Below are 21,608 nucleotides of genomic sequence, written 5' to 3' on the forward strand. Positions count from 1 at the left end.
CTGATGTCTGGGAGATCTGTGCCCCCCAAACGCAGATTTACCCGGGGCTAAGGCAGATCCCCTCTGGCGACTCGTCTAGGACGAAGGGCATTTTGCTCAGTTTCACTCAGGCAGATCTAATCTGGAAAGAGGGTGTTTAAAATGAGTGTGTGTCATTCCCTTTCTGTCACTGGGCCACCCTATTTCAAGATTAGCTGAAGTGCGTTCTGCACTTAACTCTCACACAGGACCAAACCTTTAGAAGAACCTGAAAAACGTATCACTACGCTTCAAATTCGATTAAGTTTCCTGGCGACTGAACAATGAACTCTATTTGGGGAGGGGGGGGCTAGGAATGAAGATGTACATGTTTTGAGAAGCTAAAATATTATTTCCCCCCATTTTAAAAATGATTGTTCTTCACTCATTTTAGATGGGTTCTTTATTATTTGCCAATGGGTTACAGAAGCCCACCTCTTTAATCACGTTGGTTAACTGCTTATGAAATGTACATTGGCTAATTAAAACTTAAATACTGGAAGAAATTTCTCCTGGGACATTCCACGTATGTCTTTGCAGTAATTACAAAATTAGTCAATTGTCACCTCTGTAAACAAACTTTGTTTTAAAAACAGACGAAAGCAGACTACACATGTAGTCATAATTGAACAAAACTATGTACAAAACTGTATTTTAAATTGGGGGAAGGGTGACATATGCTAGAGAATACAATCTAGAACTGATTGAGTTTACCCTACGAAGAAGATGGGTATGTTAAACGTGTTAAGATGTGGAAATTAACCCGGCGAGCGCACCAAGTAAAACTACAAAATGCCCTTTGGGTATCTCCCCAGGGTCTTCCGGAGGCAGAAGACCAGTTGTTCAGTTTCTAACAATATAAGAAAAAGTGGCACCAAGAAGGAAGGTGGTGAGCGTTCTGTTGGTGTGTGAGTTTTGAACTGTGTCACCTTCGGCTCTGTCTCTGTAACTGGGAAAGCTCGAGCAAACCTGTGCCTTTAAGATTCAGTTGCTATCCAAACACAAGTAAACAGAGTGGACCATTAGCGGGCGCCGGGCGCGGAGGCGGAGCCAGGGCTCTGTTGGCCCCGCGCGGCGGCGGGACGCCCGCCCGAAGGGGAGGCGGGGCCGCTACTAAAGCCCTGGACTCCCGGCTGCGAGCAGCCTGGCGAGGGACGCGGGCGGGGACAGAGCTCCGAGCGCTCGCTGCTGGAGGGTGATGGCCCTGCGAGACTGCAGGGTCCGACCTTACCCAGAGTCGGTGAGAGGCTCGCGGAGGCGCGGGATTCTGGGCGAGCATTGAGCGCCGGCACCAAGTACCCGAGGTCTTGACGCATTCTACGTCCACAGACTCGGACCAAGGCGAGGATCCGCTCTCGTTTTTGTGGTTCGTGGTGCTCCAGATCATGTCCGCGGCTCCCGGGAATCCGCGCGGAAAAAGAAGTTTGCCAGGCGTGGACCCAATGACCTTTCCAAGCTGTGTGCCTCACTGCCTGAACCAGGTCTGAGCGGCGCTGCCCTGGCGGACCTTTCTGCGGGAGGTGAGTGTCCGCTCTGGGAAGGGACTGCAGCCTCCTTAAGCAAGGGTGAAGGGGATGCAGGGGGCGCTCAGATTCTCTGTCCGGCGTGCCACAAATTCAGAAATTGTGAAAAGAGATCATATGGATGCAATCCCGGGGCATTGTGTTTCTCACTTTGTCGGATCCCAGGCACGTCACTCCCAGCTAACACCCAACGACACACACTTTTATGTACTAGTTTTTAGTTTTGGTTTGAGACATTTAATCTAAGCATGCAGTAAGCCTTCTTATAAAAGCTGATCGACGTACGCTGAGATAAAATCCCTTTACCCCAGGGTGTTTCTGACCCTGCCCTGGTATTCCCGGTCCACCCGTCCGGGGGCAACCGCGGCGGCGCAGCGCGGACAGGCCGGGACACAGTGCCTGTCTAGCCAGCGCGTTTCAAGAGGGAAGTAATAGTTCAGCCCTAGGTAATTCTCCAACCTTGTGTTGGCCTTTTGATTTTTTCTCCCATCCTCCAGTCCTGGGGGAGGGCGAATTTCCCCGGGGCTTAAACGCTTGGATCCTCGAGAAACAGCAACAGAGGAAGGAGTTGCGGTGGTAGAAAAGAGGGAGGAAAAAAGGTGTTTGTGGAGGGAGCGCTGCATCTGTCTCCCTACCTGTTTGCAGAGAACAAAAGAGGGCTGGTGTTTCCTGGAGCGTAAACGCCGCAGACAGCTACTTTCTCTGCGAAACAAACTGCAGCCCTGGGCCGAACAAGAAAATTACTCACGCAGGGGGAGCGAGGGAGCAGAGAGAAACAACCCAGATTTTGCGGAAGGCATCTTAATTTAATTAACTCCTTGGGAAGGCAGAGGCGCTGCACAGGGGCAAGAACTTCGCCGCCGTTTTTCTCTGTTCACCTGACCCAGTCTGACCATTTTTGTTTTATTTATTAAAATGATCTCCTTAGATCCACTTGGTCAATAGCTCTCTGATTTATGTAAAATTCCATTCCATTGTGGTTTAGGCTGAAATTCAGCAAGCCTAACCTATCAGTTATTTCTCTCAGTCACCAACGCACAGGTTTTAGCAGCTGACCCCTGACTGTATATTGTTTTTAGATAATTCAGTGTAATAACATCATTACCAAAAAGCAAGACTCCTTATCAAATTACCACGTACGGTACCTTTTTTCCTCCAATGTTTTGAAAGCTTCACTGAACTTAGTATGTACACATCTCACTTGTTGACAGCCAGTGAACTAAATTTTACAAAACTTCTGTACATTCCTGGAAATTCCTGTGAAGAAAACTGATGAAAGAAAACTAGCTTCAGCTCCACTGAAACATTTATGTCTTTTCATTGGTTTAACGTTCTTTTCTTGCAAAATTAAAAGTAACAAATGGTCCGAAACGGCATGGTGGAGAAATGACAGAAAACGATGAGAGCTGTTATTGCCTGAAACTGAGTGTGGGAACTACTACTACATGCTCAGCTCCAGATAAAACGAAAGTACTTTAGATCTCTGCATTGTCTTAAAATATCTTTTGACAAATATTCCCAGCAACTCAGCAGAATGGGAATCTAAACTCCCTAATTATTTATGGCAAAAGTGTTTGATGGATATTTAGGGTTGTTCTGTTTGTAAAAGAGTTTCAGAAGTCACCAGTGGTCTGCTCTTTTGTGAAGAAACCGTTTGTCCTGCAAATTAAAATGAACATATACTATGAAATAGCACTTTTGTGCCACCATGAAGCTGAATTACAATAGAGTTATTAATTTTTGTGTTACAAACCATTGGGAGAAAAGGGAAGGAAGATGGCACTCAACCTTCAGCTGGCAGAATTAACGTTTAACCTTTATGGCAGAGTTCACTTCTTACATTTGGAATAGAAACCACAAGTTGTGGTAGCCTTTCAATTGACAACACCACCACCCCTCCACACACACACACACACACACACACACACACACACACACATACACACACATGCACACACACATATACACATGGAGAACATGGTGGGAGTTGTACTTGCCTCCTGTATTTATTTCTAAGAAATCTACTCTGGGAATACACCCAAATAATAATTTTGGTTTCCTCTCTATGGGGGAGGCTACTTTTTAATACTCGGGGAAAAATAATATTTTGAATCGCTGGAAAATCCTCATTATGCAAAAAGAAGGAAATAAAGGTGTAATTTATTATTTTTAAGGGAGGAGGAAATAATCAGGTAGATTGCCAGGGATGTTAATAGAATTCTTTTTTCCCTGCCTCTCTAGGAGAGGGTTTGAGGGATTGCCACTGAACAAAAATGAATCATGATTTGTGATGGGAAAGTTTATTCCGAATGGAGGTTTACAGTTTCGGTTGAATGGTATGACTGAGACCCTCTGGCTGTTTCACACCTCTCATTAACTCTGGGCCTAAACTCCCAGTCCGCATAGCACCAGGCAGAAGCGGTTCATTAATAAATCCCTGTCTCCGAAACTTTCCAAACAGGAGGAGGGAGGGAAGGTGTGGGCCTCATGAAGGCAGCCGGATTCTGCGTTGCTAGAACGCTGTGTGATTATCTCAGCGCCCTAAGTCTGCCCACAGAGCCATTGGCAACACAACACACTAGAGAAGAAAATTCAGGCGCAGAAAGAGATGGTTGTGGAGGAGAGACTGAACAACTCTCCCACCATTCTGGAGGGTTCAAAAGCCAGGCGTTAAGGGTGATGGCTCAGACGGGCCGGCCTGCTCTTCTCCAGGGAAGGTGTTTAGCTGTGAGTCCCGCACCTGGGGGGGGGGGCTGCTCCCAGAAGCATAGGCCCAGGCCCGCCAAGCTGGCAGAACCCTCTGCTATACAGGGGCTGGCAGTGGGAGCAGGTAGGCCCATCCTGAATGCCCATGAGGTATCCCTGAGAACTTGGGGCTGAAAGTAAACTGCTTTGCCATCGGGGGCACAGGGAACTAGGAGCGCGTGCCGCATACCCATGCCCGCAGCCCCCCCGGCTGGGCTTCTGGGTGTCAGGAGTGCCGCTGCACACATCTCTAGGCGGATAAACAACCTTCCTCCAGGCTGGCAGGGCCTCACTGTACCCGGCCGCTGGGGCTCCGCTGCCGCTCCGTCCCTTTCCCTCCCCAGGGAGCCCTTTCTCTCCTGCTGGGGCCTCCCGGGTATAGGAGCCACTCATGGTGACAGGTCGAGAAGCCTCTTGGTTCTCCCCAGAGCTTGGCGCTCAGACTGGGATAAGGGGTTTCGGCCTCAGGGACATTCTCCGCCCACCCCCAATCACTCCCCGGGAGCCGAACCATCTGGAAGGGATCTTGGTAGGGGGTGGGAGGGGACGGCCCCTGGGAAGGAGGAGGGGGCGATTCCAGGTCGAACCCGGCCCCCGAGGTGTCACTTTTCTTTCCTGCGGGCCGTCACCGCTGATAAATGGGACTAAGGCAGAGGAAGGAAAAAGAAAACCTCCGAGGTCAGCGCGGGGCGAGGCGGGCCCCTCCGAGGGCTTGAGGGCCCAGGAGCACCAAGTACGCCCCGGGTGCTTCTGCACCCCGGCATGGCCCGGGTAAGCGCCGGGAAGGCGGCCGCGCGGGGCAGAGCAGCCCACGCTGGGCGCAGCGCGAGGAGCTGCCTCACCGGACCGAGTCGGACCCTAAAGCCCCGGGAGGGACCCACAACCGATTGTTCCCCGGGGAGCTTCGAGGCGCGGTGGCGACAGAGGCTCGGCCCCGGGCCTGGAGGCGCTGGCGTTGCGGGTCATCACTGTTGACCGAGTTTTGCCCGACAGGGTGAAAGTGGGGGCTGGATTGGGTGCCGCCTCTGCTGGAGCGCCCCTACCCACATTTCTTTCTCCTCGGGCCTAGGTCTTCTGCTCCGGGAGTGCTGGAATCCGACCTCTCTGTGGGTGCCCAGAAGGGCCGCCAGGGCATCCAGCTCGCCAGGGGACTTTTCCTGCCCCGCCTGATACCCTGGCCCTGAGGCTGAACTCGGCGGCCTCAGTGGGGGTGGGGGGTTGGGGGGCGCTACGTTTCCCTCACCACTCATTTGGGGACCCTCGAGTAGGGTGTGTGTTTGGGGGTGGTGGGGGGCGGACTTAGAAGGAAGGTGTGGTAACCCTCGCCGGCACCAAAGGTCAGGCCGAGCTGGCTTGTTGGATAATACTCACGACCCTTCTTCTCTCTCCCTGTCCATTTTTAGGGTCTCTCTTCGTGCTGTTGTCTCTCTGAGTTTTTGCCGGAGCCCCACGCCCACCCGCCTCTGAGTCCTGGAAGAAAGGGGCGGCTCCCTCAGCCCCCCAGCATCCCGGAAGATGGGGAGCAAGGCCCTACCGGCGCCCATCCCGCTCCACCCGTCGCTGCAGCTCACCAATTACTCCTTCCTGCAGGCGGTGAACACCTTCCCAGCTGCAGTGGACCACCTGCAGGGCCTGTACGGTCTCAGCGCCGTGCAGACCATGCACATGAACCACTGGACGCTGGGGTACCCCAATGTGCACGAGATCACCCGCTCCACCATCACCGAGATGGCGGCGGCGCAAGGCCTCGTGGACGCGCGCTTCCCTTTTCCGGCTCTGCCCTTTACTACCCACCTCTTCCACCCCAAGCAGGGAGCTATTGCCCACGTCCTCCCAGCACTGCACAAGGACAGGCCCCGTTTTGACTTTGCCAACTTGGCGGTGGCTGCCACGCAGGAGGATCCCCCTAAGATGGGAGAGCTGACCAAGCTGAGCCCTGGGCTGGGTAGCCCCATCTCTGGCCTCAGTAAATTGACTCCGGACAGAAAGCCCTCCCGAGGGAGGTTGCCCTCCAAGACAAAAAAAGAGTTTATCTGCAAGTTTTGCGGCAGACACTTTACCAAATCCTACAACTTGCTCATCCACGAGAGGACCCACACAGATGAGAGGCCGTACACATGTGACATCTGCCACAAGGCCTTCCGGAGGCAAGATCATCTGCGGGATCACAGGTGAGGTGGGGAAAGAGGCTGGCCCGGGAAGGGAAGGCGAATTTGTCCAGAATACCAAAGCCTCATAGACATTCCAAGTGTCACTAAAATACTCTCGGAACTAAAATGTATCCCCAAAGCCCTCCCCCGCCAGCCACAGCTAACCCCCCACATTTACCATTTTTCCTCGCCAGGCTCCTGCCGCGTTCTTGTTTGAGATGCGGGAGGGACTTTCCCTATCCTTGGCAGTTAAATCTAGTGGGTTGGCCTTGGTGCTGGGATCAGTTTCCCAGTTTCCTCCCGGTAGCCCTTGCGGTGGGGCAGGTAAAACCGAAGGACCCCCGGAGACCTTTCCACGGTGGCTGCCATCAGACCATTTCTGGAAATCTACTTGGGCCACCTCCACTGGGCTGCCTCCCTTCCCTACCTCCCACACCCGAGTGCACCCCAGAGCCTGACATGGTAACCTTCCTTTTAAATTTATTTAATCTTCATCACTGAGTTTAGACACAGCTCTCCACCTCCCCCCTCCCCGACCTTAAACTCTGCATTAATAAACGGCAATTGGAGAAATACTATAACATAAGTGTTTTCATCCGGTAAAAACTTCCCAGGAGTGGAGGAGGGGTAGCCCTCTCCCGACTCTAGTAGCTGTTCGCCTAGGTGGGACTTCTGAAGGATCCTCTGCGACTGTTCAGGAATTCGCTGAAATCAGTCCACCTAAACTCAGCCTTGACTTATATCCTGATTTGGCCAGTTTAAATTCCAGGGAAAACCGTAGAGGCCAAGAGAGACTCATTCGGCACGATTTCGAGCTCCAGAATACGCCAGAGAGGGCGATCAAGTGTAGATAAAGCCGGCGTCCAGTGAATGTTTTGAGTCTGTTAGTTGAGGTTAACCATAAACAGAATTACACAGGGAAAAGAAAAAAAATACAATCTAAAAACATAAATAATGGGAATCCTGTTTCTTTTGTCTTTTCACGACTACAATTTCAGTAACTGTCAAAAGAAACTTGTCACCGTGGTGGTAAAGCCATTTCAATGAAACCTTATATTGATTTTCAGGTATATTCATTCCAAAGAAAAACCCTTCAAATGTCAGGAGTGTGGGAAAGGATTTTGTCAATCTAGAACTCTAGCAGTTCACAAAACTTTACATATGCAGGTAAGTTTGTTTTCTTGTTTAAAAAACAGTGACTGGTTCCACTTGATCATGTTTGCTCTACAAAAGGTGCTCAGTGGCAGGGTATTTCTCTTAAAAGGCTGTTTATATTAGTTTCATAGGTAAGGAAAGCAACACTCATTTTTTTTCCATACATAAAATGATTCTCATTTAACATAAAACATTTTTGTATTATTTTTAAAGAACAGGCCAGTCTATGCTAAATCCTAATTTTAGAATTATTACTTTTTTGATCCGATCTGCCCTGCATTTAAAGCTTTCTGATTTGGGAGGAAATAAAGGTAATTTTGATAATGGAGGCATGGTGAAATCCCATCTGTGCTCTCTCCCAGGGGCCTCATAATTTGTAGTTTTCAGAACATTGAGGAATAGTTTAATTTTCCAGCAAAGAGGAGCCTTATTACCCGGGAGAATGTCTTTCCTTAAGAGAGGATTAGAGTTTTTCCTTCCCCCTTTTCCTGCTTATGACATGGTGATGAAATGTAAAGAGCTGGAAATCACAAAGCCCACCGCGGTGGCCACCGGCAGTTATCAGTGTAATCGGGCCTCTGTGTGTGCCTGAGCGTGTGTTTTCGTGATTGGAGGATTAGGAGCAAGATTTGTTCCTGCAAGTCCCCTCTTTTGTTGTCGTGCGCGTGTTATGTTAACGCTTGTGATACCGATAAGACAGAAACTATTGAGAAGGGTGCGGTGGTGGTGTGAAGGATTAATCCTTTGCTTGCTTCACATCTGAACAGGAATCTCCACACAAATGTCCCACATGTGGAAGAACCTTTAATCAGAGAAGTAATCTGAAAACTCACCTTCTCACCCATACAGACATCAAGCCCTACAGCTGCGAGCAGTGCGGCAAAGTGTTCAGGCGAAACTGTGATCTGCGGCGGCACAGCCTGACTCACACCCCGCGGCAGGACTTCTAGAGAAGCCCAGGATCTGTCCCGTGCCGCCGCTGCTCCCCTCCCTTGACACCTCTCCACGCCTCCCACCCGGGGGGGAGGGGGCACCCCACCCCCAACCATTCACTGACCCCAGCTCTTCCCTTGCTGCAGCCGCACCTGCAGCTCCAGGGACTTAAGTCTACTTCTCGAGGACTGAGAACTGTAGAAAGCCACACACGTACATCCCTTCACAAAGAGCATATGCTAGTTTCTTGTAGATATTCACAGCTCATTTTAGAGCTCTGTACATAATGTCGTGGGTCTGTTTTGTTGTTTTGTTTTGTTTGTTTTTGTATCTTGTTGGATGCACCTAGATATGGAAAATGGAAGCCAAATTTATCTTTAAAGACTGTATTTTCAAAATAAAACCTTTTCTTGTTTGTTTCAACACCCCTGCAAAAGTGTCTTGCCATTTAACTTCTGTTTTCCCTCTGGCTTCTAGAAGAGTGGGCTGCCTCTAAAACAGTCAATATTGAAGGGGTTTCTTTATAGCTAAGTTTTTGAAATAAGACTCTCACAGCTCTCTTACTGAAACTTCAGCTCTTCCCTTTCGGTACTGTGGCATTTTGGAGTTGGACAACTGTGCTGTCTTGTTTTTCAAAGATATTAAAATTGATACCCCTGAGGTTTTATCCCCTTTTGTTTATTCTAATTCCTTGTGTATTATTCCTTCAGATAAAAGCAAGATAATAATCAGTAGTAATAACTTGAACTCCAATGACTGATCTACTTGAAAGCATAAGGTGGGAAGAAGCATAAGGAAAAAGAAGAGAAAGGAGGAGCTTCTCACCACTTCATTTTTAAAAAGTCCTTGACCCACTGTCAAAGTTTATGATGGGCAACTTCTCTTACCAGTAGACTTTGAACACTGTGATTTAGCACTATAGACAGAGACTTTACCCTGCCTTCAGGGGACAGGTCTAACATCCTCCTACAGAAGAGTGCTGGGAAGTACAGCCTTCAGAAAATGGAAGACAGGAGGAGAAAGGGGAAACTACTTAGCTATGTTTGCGCAAAATATTTCTTTCCAAGGGTGGAGATCCTTTCTTCTAGAAGGTTTGGATTTCTCAGCAAAGCAAACTGAGTTCGATCACTAGCAAGGTTTCCATCACTGGTTGGCCTTTTGTCCCTGGGAATATTCCAGAAGTACAGGTTACTCTGTGTATAGAGCTCATGGCAAATATGTAATCACACTCTGAGGCATTGCAACCTTTTCCAAAAGGTTCCTGGGGAATATGACACTAGTATAATGACAACCCTGTGTAGGATTTGTGTGGAGAGCTGTGGATGCAGATAAACAGTAGTACTATGCAGACACTGGAAGGAAAACAATTGAACATAAAGTGGGAACATCAGGGGAATCTGTGGCCCAGGGGCCCAGCAGGTTCCACAGACTTTTACACCGAACAACAGGGTGAATTAAGTACTCTCAGATTTTTTTCATTTGTATATTTGTGTGGGGATGGCATGTTTTAACTTCAGGGTGATGCTAAGGCAACGCATCCTATGTTTGTACCTTAGAATCCTCCAGAAGGGTAGGTAGGGATTCGAGGACTAGATACAAAATTTCTCACCAGTGCCTTGTTCCATACGAGGTAGGGGGAGGTTTCAAAAAAGGTTTCAGACTCACTGCTTACTCTGTTCTCAGGGGAGCTGGCTGGAAGGCATTTCTGCTTCTCAGGAGACATCAGTTCTTTTCAACAAAGTGTCTGCTCACCAGCCTGTGTGTCTAATGCTCACACAAATGCACTTCCCAACATGGGATGGGCCTAAGGCTTCACAGAGGAGAGGGCACAGGGATGGAGTTGGGATGCCTGTGTGTGGGGTATTTAGGGGAGTGAAACTGTTGTTTGTTTTCTTTTGTTTGTACAGAATTAACTCAGTGACCTCCTTACTCCCACTCTCTCAAGATCCTGCCCACCTTGGCACAGAAGATTTGAACACTTCAGAGCAGGGTTACACATTGACTGTCCCTAGAGCTCCTCTAATCCTGCAGACATTTTCCATGTAGTCAGTCTCACTGCCCCACCCACCCCAACTGACTACAAACTTCAATAGTTCCATTGCACAGGGTTCAGTCAAATTATCAAAGAATGACCCTTGCTCACTATCAAGCTCAGTCATATCCTTGAAGTCCCTGTCACAGGGATATATAGATAGGTGTAACCAGAATACTGTTCCTCTTCATTCATTTTCATTGAAAAAATTGGAATCAGAAACGAATGAGTGAAAACAGAGAAGAAAGTGAAGCAAGCAATTCCCCTTCCCATGTACACGCTATTTCAAATGTTAAGGTGAAGTTATTTATAATTTATTTATGTAGTCATTAATTTAACAAATGCTTATTATGTGCTTTTCATTTGCCCAGCCCTGTGCTAGGCTCCAATGATTTTCACGCAGTCTCTGCCTTTCTATATCTAGTGGCACTTTTTTGCCACAACTACTTAGATAATTAAAAAATCTGTAATAGGGCTTAATTTTACAGCTACCTTCCATCTACACTCTTAAATCCAGCAGGCGTCTAGACTCAGAAAGGGCCTAACCTCTGAGTAGACTCTTTCCACACTCTTCACGATCTCAGGTGAACTTTTGAGCAGTGGGATCCTCTCCAAATTTTGAGTTTTGTTTTCTTCTTCTTTAGAATGTACAAGTATGCAGGAAATGAATCTTATGTGAGACAAACTTATGAGGCATCATAGGGAAAATGATATCTTCTATCTTATGAAATCCATCTGCTGGTTTTTGTTTTGTTTTGTTTTTTGGTTTAGAGAAGAGTCATTATTTGAGTTTTAGATTAGCCTGTGTTTTTCTTACAACCTCTACCATAGTCAACTCATGAATCAATACTCCTGGCCAGAGACCAGGAGTGGGAAGCATCACGAGTCACAACCACAGTGCTGAAAAACTTCATGAGCAATCATTAAGGATTGAGCTATGACTTTAATCTCATTTTGTAATCTATGTGTGGGGTTTCAAAAATAATTGCTAAATATGAATTACATTGTAATCAATTGTTAATATAAAAGTATGAATATGTGTTAAGTCCACTTATTGATGCCAATATTGACCTGTAGGTCATTGTAGTACTAGTGCTTTATAATTGTAGTAATTAAGATTGCTATTGTGTTCAGGCATATCCTCTTTTACATGAGGAAGCCCTTCCAAAATTTGACTCTAGGACAACTAAATACTTAAAAAATAAACAAATCTAAAATCTCAAACTATAAATAGGCCTAACTACAACTAGTGATGAAATCAGAGGCAGTTACTGTGACTTTTTTTCTGCTGTTCATTTGTTAGATGTTAGCATGGACATTTAGACCTCTTCACTGAAATCACTGCTCCAGTTTTTATTCTGGAGGGGCTACCCCTGGAAGGCACCTGGGAAACGTTAGCTCTTGAATATTGTCAATGACAGATTTGGATTAAACACAGTGCAGACTCTACAGAAAATTTCAATACGAGAAGGGTATTACCATGGCATAATGGGTTGCCTTTCTTATTACCACAGTAATTTTAATATTATTATAATGAAGAAATAGAAAAAGTGGATGAAACCATATAACAGATTACAAACAGAATGGCTTTGTATATGGGTGGATTGTGTTCACCACTTTTATTTGTATGTGATATTGAGACTGTATTTCCCAGTTTTTCCTTCTGAAATGTAGTTTGCCACTGATAACAACCTCTGCTGACAGCGATGAGCAATAAAGGGAGTAGAGATTCAGAATAATTCAGCTTTGATGACCTGAGATATTTCATGTTCATTCCTGTTTCTTTTCTTTACTGCTTATTAGTCCCCCCTCAACACCAATTATATTATTATTTAAGCTATATAACTTTTTAAATTGAAACTATTCAAGGCAAAAACTGATAGTGAAAAACTGTAAGTAACATAAATATACCACAAGAGGAAAATTTTTAGGTAAATTATAATGCTGTTTCTGTTAGGGTGCTTTCTACTGCAAGAAACAGAAAACCTGGCAAAAGGGGACTTAAACAATAGGGGATTTATTTTCTCACATAAAAAAAAAAGTTCAAGGTAAAGTCCAGGGATGCGTAATTAATTGGAGTGACAAGATCATCCAAAGCCCAGTTCTTACATTTCTCTTCTTCCGTCTTCAGTGCCTGGACTTGCTCCCTTATGGCCACAAGATGGCTGCAAAAGCTCCAACCGTCATCAGCTCTAGTGCTTCCTTCTCAAACACGTTGCATAGGCAGAAAAAGGGATTAAAGATTCTCCTCCATAAATCCAGCCTGTAGACTTGCACTCATATATTACTGGCCAGAATTAGTTCACTTGCTCCTTCCTCAGCCAATCACTGACAAGGAGAGCAGAATTATACAATGATTGACTTAGACTAAATAAAATTCACCTTCTATGACTGGAAATGAAGCCAGCCTTCCCAGGAGCCCTTGACTGCCTGAAAACACCTGAGTTCTGTTAGCTAGGAAGAAAGTAGAACTGTCTGTTATGAATATTAAGCAGATGTTAAAAATGAAGTTTCCATTAATAACCTTATGTTAGGAGATGCTTATGTTATAAAAGCAGGACATTTAATGGCATATATGATATTATCCAAATTATATAAACAAACAAAACCTTCAAAAAACTAAGCAGAAACAAAGACTAGCAGAAAATATACCAAAATGTTAATGACATTTATTCATGAGTAATAAACTATGGGTACATTTTTCTTTTCCTTTTCTTATTTTTCAACTCTTCCACAATGAGCATGTGTTACTTTTATAAAGGAAAAAGTTAATAAACATTGTTTTTAAAACCCAAGATAAAGCCTTACTTTCCTCAATACTTTCGTTTTTTCATCTTGCTTTATTACCTCTGACCAGTCTTGTCTCTTTTCATGGACACTCACATGTATTTCTTCTAAACTATCCTTTTAATTTAGTTACATCTTTACACTCTAGTTCCCTTTTTTTCCTTCCTTGATTTCTCTTCAAACCTCCTTTTCCTATCTTTTCTCTTCTCTACATTTCCGTGTCCTGATTCTTCGTTTTCTCCATTTTAAGAGCTTCAATAAGTCAAGCTTAGTGTTCCTCTAGGTGTGATCATTAGAATTATCCAGGTTACTTATTTCTCGGTCTTCCCTAATCCAGTGGGTAAATTGAAATTTCTGGTGATAACGACTCAAGGCTCTGTATTTTAAACAAACACTTCAGGTAGTTCTTATGTATATTAGAGACTGAGAACTTCTGCATTAGCCTTTGACACCATCATTCCCTTTATCTTATCCACCAGCCATTTATTATGTGCCTAACATAATAAACATAAAACAAATCTCAACCCACTTTACTTATTTACCCACTGTCCTTGAAGTTGTGAAATTTCCCCCTGCCTTGGTTCTTACTGCTCTTCCCTTGTCTCTGCATCTACTTTTTCCCCCCTATTATTGCTGTTCCTAAATTCCATTTTTTCTTTTCACATTAATAGACATCTTTAGGTTTAATATTTTATTTATTTGGTTTTCTTTTTTACCTTAATACACATACTAATATAAAGAGGCAAAAGAAGAGAAGAGAGAGAATGTGATAATTGATTAAGATGAGAAAAATCACAGAGATTATAAAATAATTTAAAAATAAAAGAAACATTGAAATATCATTACCAAATGATTTGTTACTTTGACTTTTGTATGAAAAACATTAATTTGCTATGAATAATGCTTTATGCATTGAGATGTGGGTGTATGCTTGTCTTAAGATCAGAGCTAAATGAAATTGTTTTTTAGATTATTTATATTATTATCTCACTAAAATTTCACAGCAGGCCATTTTGTGTTGGAAAGAACCATGGATATGAAGTCAGAAGATGGATTTCATTTTTTTTTAAATGTAGGACTCAGTTTTTCATCTATAAAATGAGAATTTGTACTACATAATATTGTCTTCTCTAGCGTGGAAGATTTATGGCTTTCATTGAGGTAAGCATAAATGCATTGTTAGGTAAGTATTGTTGACTACACAAAGGCTAGAAAATACCATAAAATACCATATCACTTCACTCCCATATTTTATTAACTCATTAAAAATAAATGTGTGTTTACAAATTAATCTTTATTAGTATACTGTCATAGCATCTGTTTTGCTAAAACTGTTGGAATTTTAGAGGCTTTTTGGTATACTGTTGATTGAAAGTATTGTTTTAAAATTGAGAATAAATGTATTTCTTTATTATTTTTCAGATGATAAAAATAATCATGCCTATTGTAAAAAATCCAAACAATATAGAAGTGTATAGAGTAAAAGTCTCTATTGCTCTCTCCCTCACAAATGACCCTCTTAAATCCATTACCCAGAGGTAGCCAATGTTAACACTTTGAATATATCTTTCTAGACATTTTGAGGTGGGTATGCAAACGTAAGTGGACACTAAAAAATATGCACACACAAATAGAATCATATTATAATACTATTTTGCAACTTGTTTTCCCCCACCCCACTTAACAATAAAACAGTATATATTGAGTTTATTTTTCCGTATCAGTATAAGGTAATGGGGAAAAAAACCTCTAAGGACTTTTAAACTTGAAGATTCACTCTTTTCATTAGAATTAAACAGGGAGAAGTAGGAAAATCATTCTGTCACTGAAATTATTTACAAAATGCCATCTCCTTAACTGACAACCTTTAGTTCCCTATCTTCATGATGGCAGCTGAGAGAGTGCCTGAGGGTTTTGAAGATTCTTCAAGGTGTGTCATATTATGGTTCACATCAATGCACACTGATATACCTCCCTGGCAAGAAGTGAAAGATACAGTTCTTAAATCCCCTGGTGACCCATTATCCATGGATCATTGACAAGATAGAATGTAATAGCTCCTGTCTTTTTACCAAGGTAAACTTCACAGTGAAACTGTACTGTTCATGCCCTACATCTTTTGTCTAAACAAGAAAATTAATCTAGGAAAAAGGAACTACATTAAGTAGATAATACAAATATCCTTTATTATATTTTAATATTTATTGAATGAGGAAATATCTATTGAAGTATAGGAGCTATTTAATTGCAGAGACTGAGGCTGAAAACTTTTCCCAGAACCTACCTTTCCAAATAGATCATCTGAAATTCAAGGCTAAATGAATTGCACAAGACCCAGCATTTAGAACATCAAGTTAAACTAACAGACATTTTGCCTATTTAAGAACAGCACGAAAACAGAAGTTCAGTTGGTATTATGGGTCAGAATTTAACATTTTTCATTATTTTGCTGTGGTCTAAAAAGCCAGTGCTTCTCTATCCTAAAAATTATTTCACTTGTGAACTGGGTCATAGTCATAAGCTCTCAGAGGGACTTACTTATTCGCAGGCCTCTGCAATATTTGCCATGTGGCACTGCGTTTTGCAACATCACACAGTGACAGTGCTGTGTTGTAAATATCATAATGTGATGACAGGACATGGCCGTGTTTTTATGTGGTTCTGATCTAGGTCCATCAGAAAGCTCCTTAGTTTATGCTAACCTTCATGATTTCTATAAGGATTCTGCCCCGTTTCTATTGATTTAGAGATAGAAAAGTTTAGAAATAGAAGGATGAAGTTCTTGTCAATTTAATTAACACTTCATGTCCTGCCCAGATCAAAAACATAAAAGAAAAATAAAAGAAAAAATTTGACCAACTATTTCCATAGAAATATAGGCAAGGGGATCAGATATTGTGGTCTATCTAGACTAGTGAAGTTGAAGATATACAATATATCCCTTCAACCCAGCGAGTCCACTAGAGAAACTCAAGCATGTCTGCAGAAAGAGACACAGGCAAGAATATTGTCTGAAATATTGTTTATTGTGGATAAAAACTCAAAAGAACATAAATATTTACTAACAGGAGAATGCATAAATAAATCATGAATAGTCACATAATGAAATATCATATAGTAGTCAAAATAGATTAGCAGTACATGTATCAGCATGGCTTAATCTCAAGCACATAATATGTGAAACAAAAGGCAAGTTGCAGAATGACAAGTATATATCATTCATGTAAAGTTTGAAGTTACAATATGTAGTAAACGTGTAAAGCGTTCTTAAAAAAAATAAACACCAAATTCTGGATAGTAGTTGCCTTTCGGGAGAAAGAGGAAAGAAATTAGGGACTGGTGCCCATTGAGTGGGGAGTTCAACTGTATTTATAATCTTGTATTTCTTAAAAAAAATCTGAAACAAATATAGAAATTGTTAAGACTTGACAAAACTGAATGATGTGTGTAGAGGTGTTTATCATATTAGTCTCCATACTTCCTATATGCTTGAAACTTTTCATAATAAACTTTTTTTTCAAAAAATAATTAGATTTTAGAGCTGAAAGTGACTTTAGGAACCATCTAATAATTCATATTTAAAGAGCAGCTACTCTGTGATGTTAGAGACACATTGGTATGCCGGAGAGACAAGGTCTCTGTACCCTTGGAGCTTACATTCTATGGGAAAGAGGCCAGATAAAAAAATAAATGTGTATTTATACAAAAACAGACATTAATAAGGATGACACAGAGGATTTCGTTTCATTTGAGGATGAAGAAATGGAGGCACAGAAAAGCTAAGTGATTTTCTCAGAGTATAAGCCAGTTCGAGAAACTTGCCTTCCCTCCCTGCCTTCCTACAAGTCTGTTTTTCCCTGGTCACTCACTGCCTGGGAGCTTGATGTTATTCTACTTGTTGACGGTGTTAGGCACAAGCACAATGACCGTGCCTCAGTTGTTTTGTAGCCATCTCTAATTGAAGATATAAAGCAAAAGGTACAAATTTATCAAACACTAAAACCTAACTAAGCTTTAAAATTATTGGAATATTTTGAACATGACACTAAATTTACACAACTGTCTTACTAGGTAGGTCAGCATTATCTTCATTTCATGGGTAAAAGAAGAGATGAATGGGGGTACAGTAGTGGGGTGAGGTAAATTGCCTAAGGCTCTGTAGGAAATAAGAGTGACAGCTCCTGGATCAGAATTCAGAACTCTGACTAATCTAGTGCAAAATCTTGAGTACCTTTCTTTCTGATCTTTCCTTTCAGGTGAATATGCCTCGCTACCACACATTCCTGTAAAGCGAACACTGTTTTTTGAAAATTGTAAGAAAATGGCCTGTAACACTAATATCTTGTCAGACAAACCAAGTATTCTTTCACATTCAAAGTTTCAAATTCATTGGTAAAAATGTTGAATATAAGCTTTTATGTTCACCTTAGTGAGCAAACCCTTCTCTCCAGATGGTCTCAAAGAATGTTCAAGGAAATAATTTCCCAGACTGCAACTATTCTGTTCAGAGCTTTGAAGACAGATTTCAGGTGAGCTTTTATTCACTTCTGGCAAGTAAAGGGAGCAGAAGAAGAGAATAATTACAGTGACTTAATCCACCTAGATGGTGTATGACATCCATTCTAGTTATAAAACTCTAGCATTCATAAAGTTTCTATTCAAGTAATTGTCTTCATTTCTATTAAAGTAATTATTTTAATATTATGATAGCCAAAGGTAATTGTTTTAGCTTCTTTTCTTTTTAAGAAAAATTGTCACTTGTGGAAAAGAAGCCCTTATGGGGAAAATTATTCTGAGCAGAATTTAAATATTCACCATGGGAATGTAACATGGTCTAACAGTAGTGCTACCAAGGAGCCTATCAGCAGACGTTAGCCCTGTGCACTATACACTTTCCTACAAAGCTGATTGTAGGTTTATGTTGTAAGGGTTCAATATTGACTGGTACAGGAACACTCCGGAATTACTTATTATCTTAATTTTCCAATGAATTCTTTCTTCCCTTGGCTGATGTGTGAAGCTAGGCTTCTAAGGACTTCTTCAGTGTCCTTATTAAGAACATCTGTAAAGAGCATCAGAATGAAGTGTTGAATTTCACCCATTTGGATTTCATTAAAGTGTCTATAGTTGTCAAGCATTTAGAAAGTCAAGACACTAAGAGTTTGGGGTTTGACCCAAAGGAAATTGGTCCTCATTTTAAGGCTAAACAGGAGGGATAACTGAGCCAAAGTTTTTTAGGGAGATTAAAAAAAAATCATTCCTTTCAGATACATGCTCCTAAAGAATGAAAGCTTAAACAGTCATATTTTCTAATGGTAAGTTTTCTACCTTGCCAAAGCAAAGTGTGGGTTTATTGCAGAGGTTCTTAACCCAGAGTTCATGGACTACCAGTGGGGCCAGAGGCAGATCTCAGAGAGTCCACAAACTCTGTGAAATTGTAAGGAAAACTTCATGTGCATATACACATATATTTTTTTTCTGGGAAGAGGAAGCTATAGCTTTCATCAAATTTTTACAGACATCTGTAATTCAAAGAAGGTTAAGAAATGTTGGTTTATTTTCTTACATATTTAGTGATCTTAAAAATTTCAAAGTATCTGAATGATGAGCTTTTAATTTTCCCTTTTACTAAGAGTACACAATGAACATAAATGTATGTAATGTTTAAAATGCTAAGTTATACTAATTTTTAAATATTAACAAGTGATCAGAATTTTGGTAATTTGTAAAATCTCAATTATGACTGAATTCACCTAAACATACTCTCTGACTCAACCAGGTTTAACAAGAGTAACCTGAGTGATCATTTGGAATAAATAACATAAAAAGAGTAATTTGGTTGAAAAGTAAAAATATATTGTATTGGCAGTACAAAGTGGTAAAAAAAACTAAGCAGCTTGAAAACTTTTTATTTCATTTGTAGTAGTAATTAATTAATAAAAATATGCTTGTTAATTAATTAATTATGCTCTAATTACAGTAAAGTGGCATGAATTAATTTATATTGTGACTTAAATCCACTTTAAGTAAAAATAGCAATTTCATTTAATAAAGAATACTAAGTGAAATAAATTCTGATGTGAGAAATCTATCAGGTATTTTTAGGTTTTGTAACATTTAAAACGAATACCGAATAATCTAACATCATTACACTAATTCTAGCTACATTTATATTTGGAACAGTTGCTAAAATTTAAGAGGTCATATTTTAAGTTCAAATACAATACGTTATTTCTTCTCTGCATGTGATTTTTAAAAAGTGTTGTTTTAACTGGATCCTATAATTACTTTTGGCTTTTAAAATAGATTATTTAGTATACGTTGAACTAAACATTTTTTCAATGTGGTTTTCCTTACAAATCATCTACTTTAGACTGGAATCAAAACACAAAATGCAGAAACAGCACAAATCTTTGATTAATAGGCTGTCTGCCACTTGTCTTTGTTTTCTATTGCAAAAATATATATGTTATTTTTTCCCTTGAATTAAACTTCAGACATCAGTCTATTTTGATTTATCTTCGCTCCTTATGCAGCAAGGCTTCTTTAGCCACCTTCTTGAATTACCTATCCTCTCAGACAGTCCTTCAGCTTATTATATGTGAACCTGGCTTGTTTCCAAATTAATTTGGCTAGCTTCTTAATCTTTGCCATCCTTTCTCAAAGGCCCTGATCAGCCCTCTTGATATTCACCAAACCAAACTTAGTTTCCAGGCATAGTTTCCACTCTCCTGTTCCTTTGCACCCCCTATATATATATAATGATATATACTGTATACTGTGTATCATTAATCTTTCTTTTTCAGATGAGTTTATTCTCTCCTCTTGTCTTTCTCTCTAACTTAGCCTGAAAACATTTTCTTCCTTTTGATCTGTCTAATAACATACTTAAATTTAAATATTAGTGAAACATGGACTCCCAAAGAGTTTCTTATTTGTTTTAATGTTAAGGTTTTTTTCTGTTCTTTAGCACCACGTTTCCCCCTTACTATTTAAATAAGGTTAAAAATCAGTAAAGGTTACAGTATATGAATTATATCTCAACAAAGCTATTATTACAAAAAACAAAGTAATGAAGCAAAGGAAAAAATAAAGTAAAAGGATTTAGGTGAAAGTGTTTTTAAAGATATAAACTGAAATATGACCCTAGATATTTATCATTATTTTAATTACTATTGCATGCACCATTTAGCTTTACACATTCTGTGAAACCGTCCCATAAACTAATAATTTAAACTCCTCTGCTAACTTACTGTCATAGAATGATTTATCCAAATACAAATTATGTAAAAGCTCTAGCACAATGTCTGGCATATAAATAGGTGCCCAATAAATGTTAAAAAAAAAGTTAAAGTACAATTTGTAAAGTCAAGTCATATCCATTAGTATAGGGATTAAAGACTAGAAGAAATTAATCTTTACCTAAAATAATCAGGAGCCAATTTAAAGTTATTTTAAAATTTTTATTCCTCAATATTAGAAATAATATATGCTGTTACACAAGTAACAGGATTGGAAACATCAGATTAAAAATTTATTTTTTAGGCCTTTCTTAGAAAACTGTTATTAAATATCAGTTGAAAATTGATTTTGTAAAGTAATATGATGATTCCCAATCAGCTTTCTTCTTATTAGGGAACTCAGTTCTGGTGACTAAAGAGTATTTATTCCAACATGGTTTTTCCTTTTGGAAACAGAGAGCAACTTTTTAATTTTTTGTTAAAATATGAAACAGTGAATGAGTAGTTCAAGATGGTTTAGTTGCTTAGGAGTTGTTTTATTTTTATTTTTCTCTATCAACCCCACCTCCCTCTCATGTTCTCAGAACCAATGAAGAAGGAAACATTATTTATCATAGAAGGTGAGGCCCGAAGTTGATGGGACATTGGTTGCTAGGCAGAACAGCTAGCATATTTTCAAAGTTATGATCTTCATTATGCTTCAAGAATAGTAGTGTCTTTGGATTAGAAGGAACTTTAGAAATTGCCTTTGTCCAACCCTCATATAATAGTATTACTAACAGAAGAGCACTCACTATTTTCTGAAGCTGTAGGTTCTATTGTTAGAGAACCCTGAATGTTAGAAAAGTCTTATGTTCAATCAAAAATCTACCTCATTGCACCTTTCAGTGATTGGTCCCAGTCCTGCCCTCTACTTTCTCTAAGCTGTAAACTTCGGGGAGGAGAATTCCTCTTACATAAACAGATGAGATATTTGAGTTGAACTCTGTAAAATGTTTAGAATTGTTAGGAAATGGTGTCACCA

At 41.1% G+C, this 21,608-nt stretch overlaps 1 protein-coding gene across 2 annotated transcripts; it reads left to right on the forward strand.

Moving 5' to 3' along the window:
* The first annotated feature begins 1,120 nt into the window (after nt 1-1,120).
* Nucleotides 1,121-8,949, forward strand: OSR2 (odd-skipped related transciption factor 2). Of its 2 annotated transcripts, XM_019642532.1 has the most exons (5): nt 1,180-1,258; nt 1,348-1,538; nt 5,690-6,457; nt 7,504-7,603; nt 8,359-8,949. In XM_019642532.1, the coding sequence occupies exons 3-5, from the start codon at nt 5,802-5,804 to the stop codon at nt 8,539-8,541; spliced, it is 939 nt and encodes a 312-aa protein (XP_019498077.1). In that variant the 5' UTR covers nt 1,180-1,258; nt 1,348-1,538; nt 5,690-5,801; the 3' UTR covers nt 8,542-8,949. The 2 variants fall into 2 exon arrangements, with proteins under 2 accessions (XP_019498078.1, XP_019498077.1); XM_019642533.1 differs by having other exon boundaries at nt 1,121-1,538; nt 8,441-8,947.
* Nucleotides 8,950-21,608: the final 12,659 nt, after the last annotated feature.

Source organism: Hipposideros armiger, unplaced genomic scaffold (genome assembly GCF_001890085.2).
Source record: "Hipposideros armiger isolate ML-2016 unplaced genomic scaffold, ASM189008v1 scaffold_70, whole genome shotgun sequence".
In the NCBI taxonomy this organism is placed as follows: Eukaryota; Metazoa; Chordata; class Mammalia; order Chiroptera; family Hipposideridae; genus Hipposideros; species Hipposideros armiger.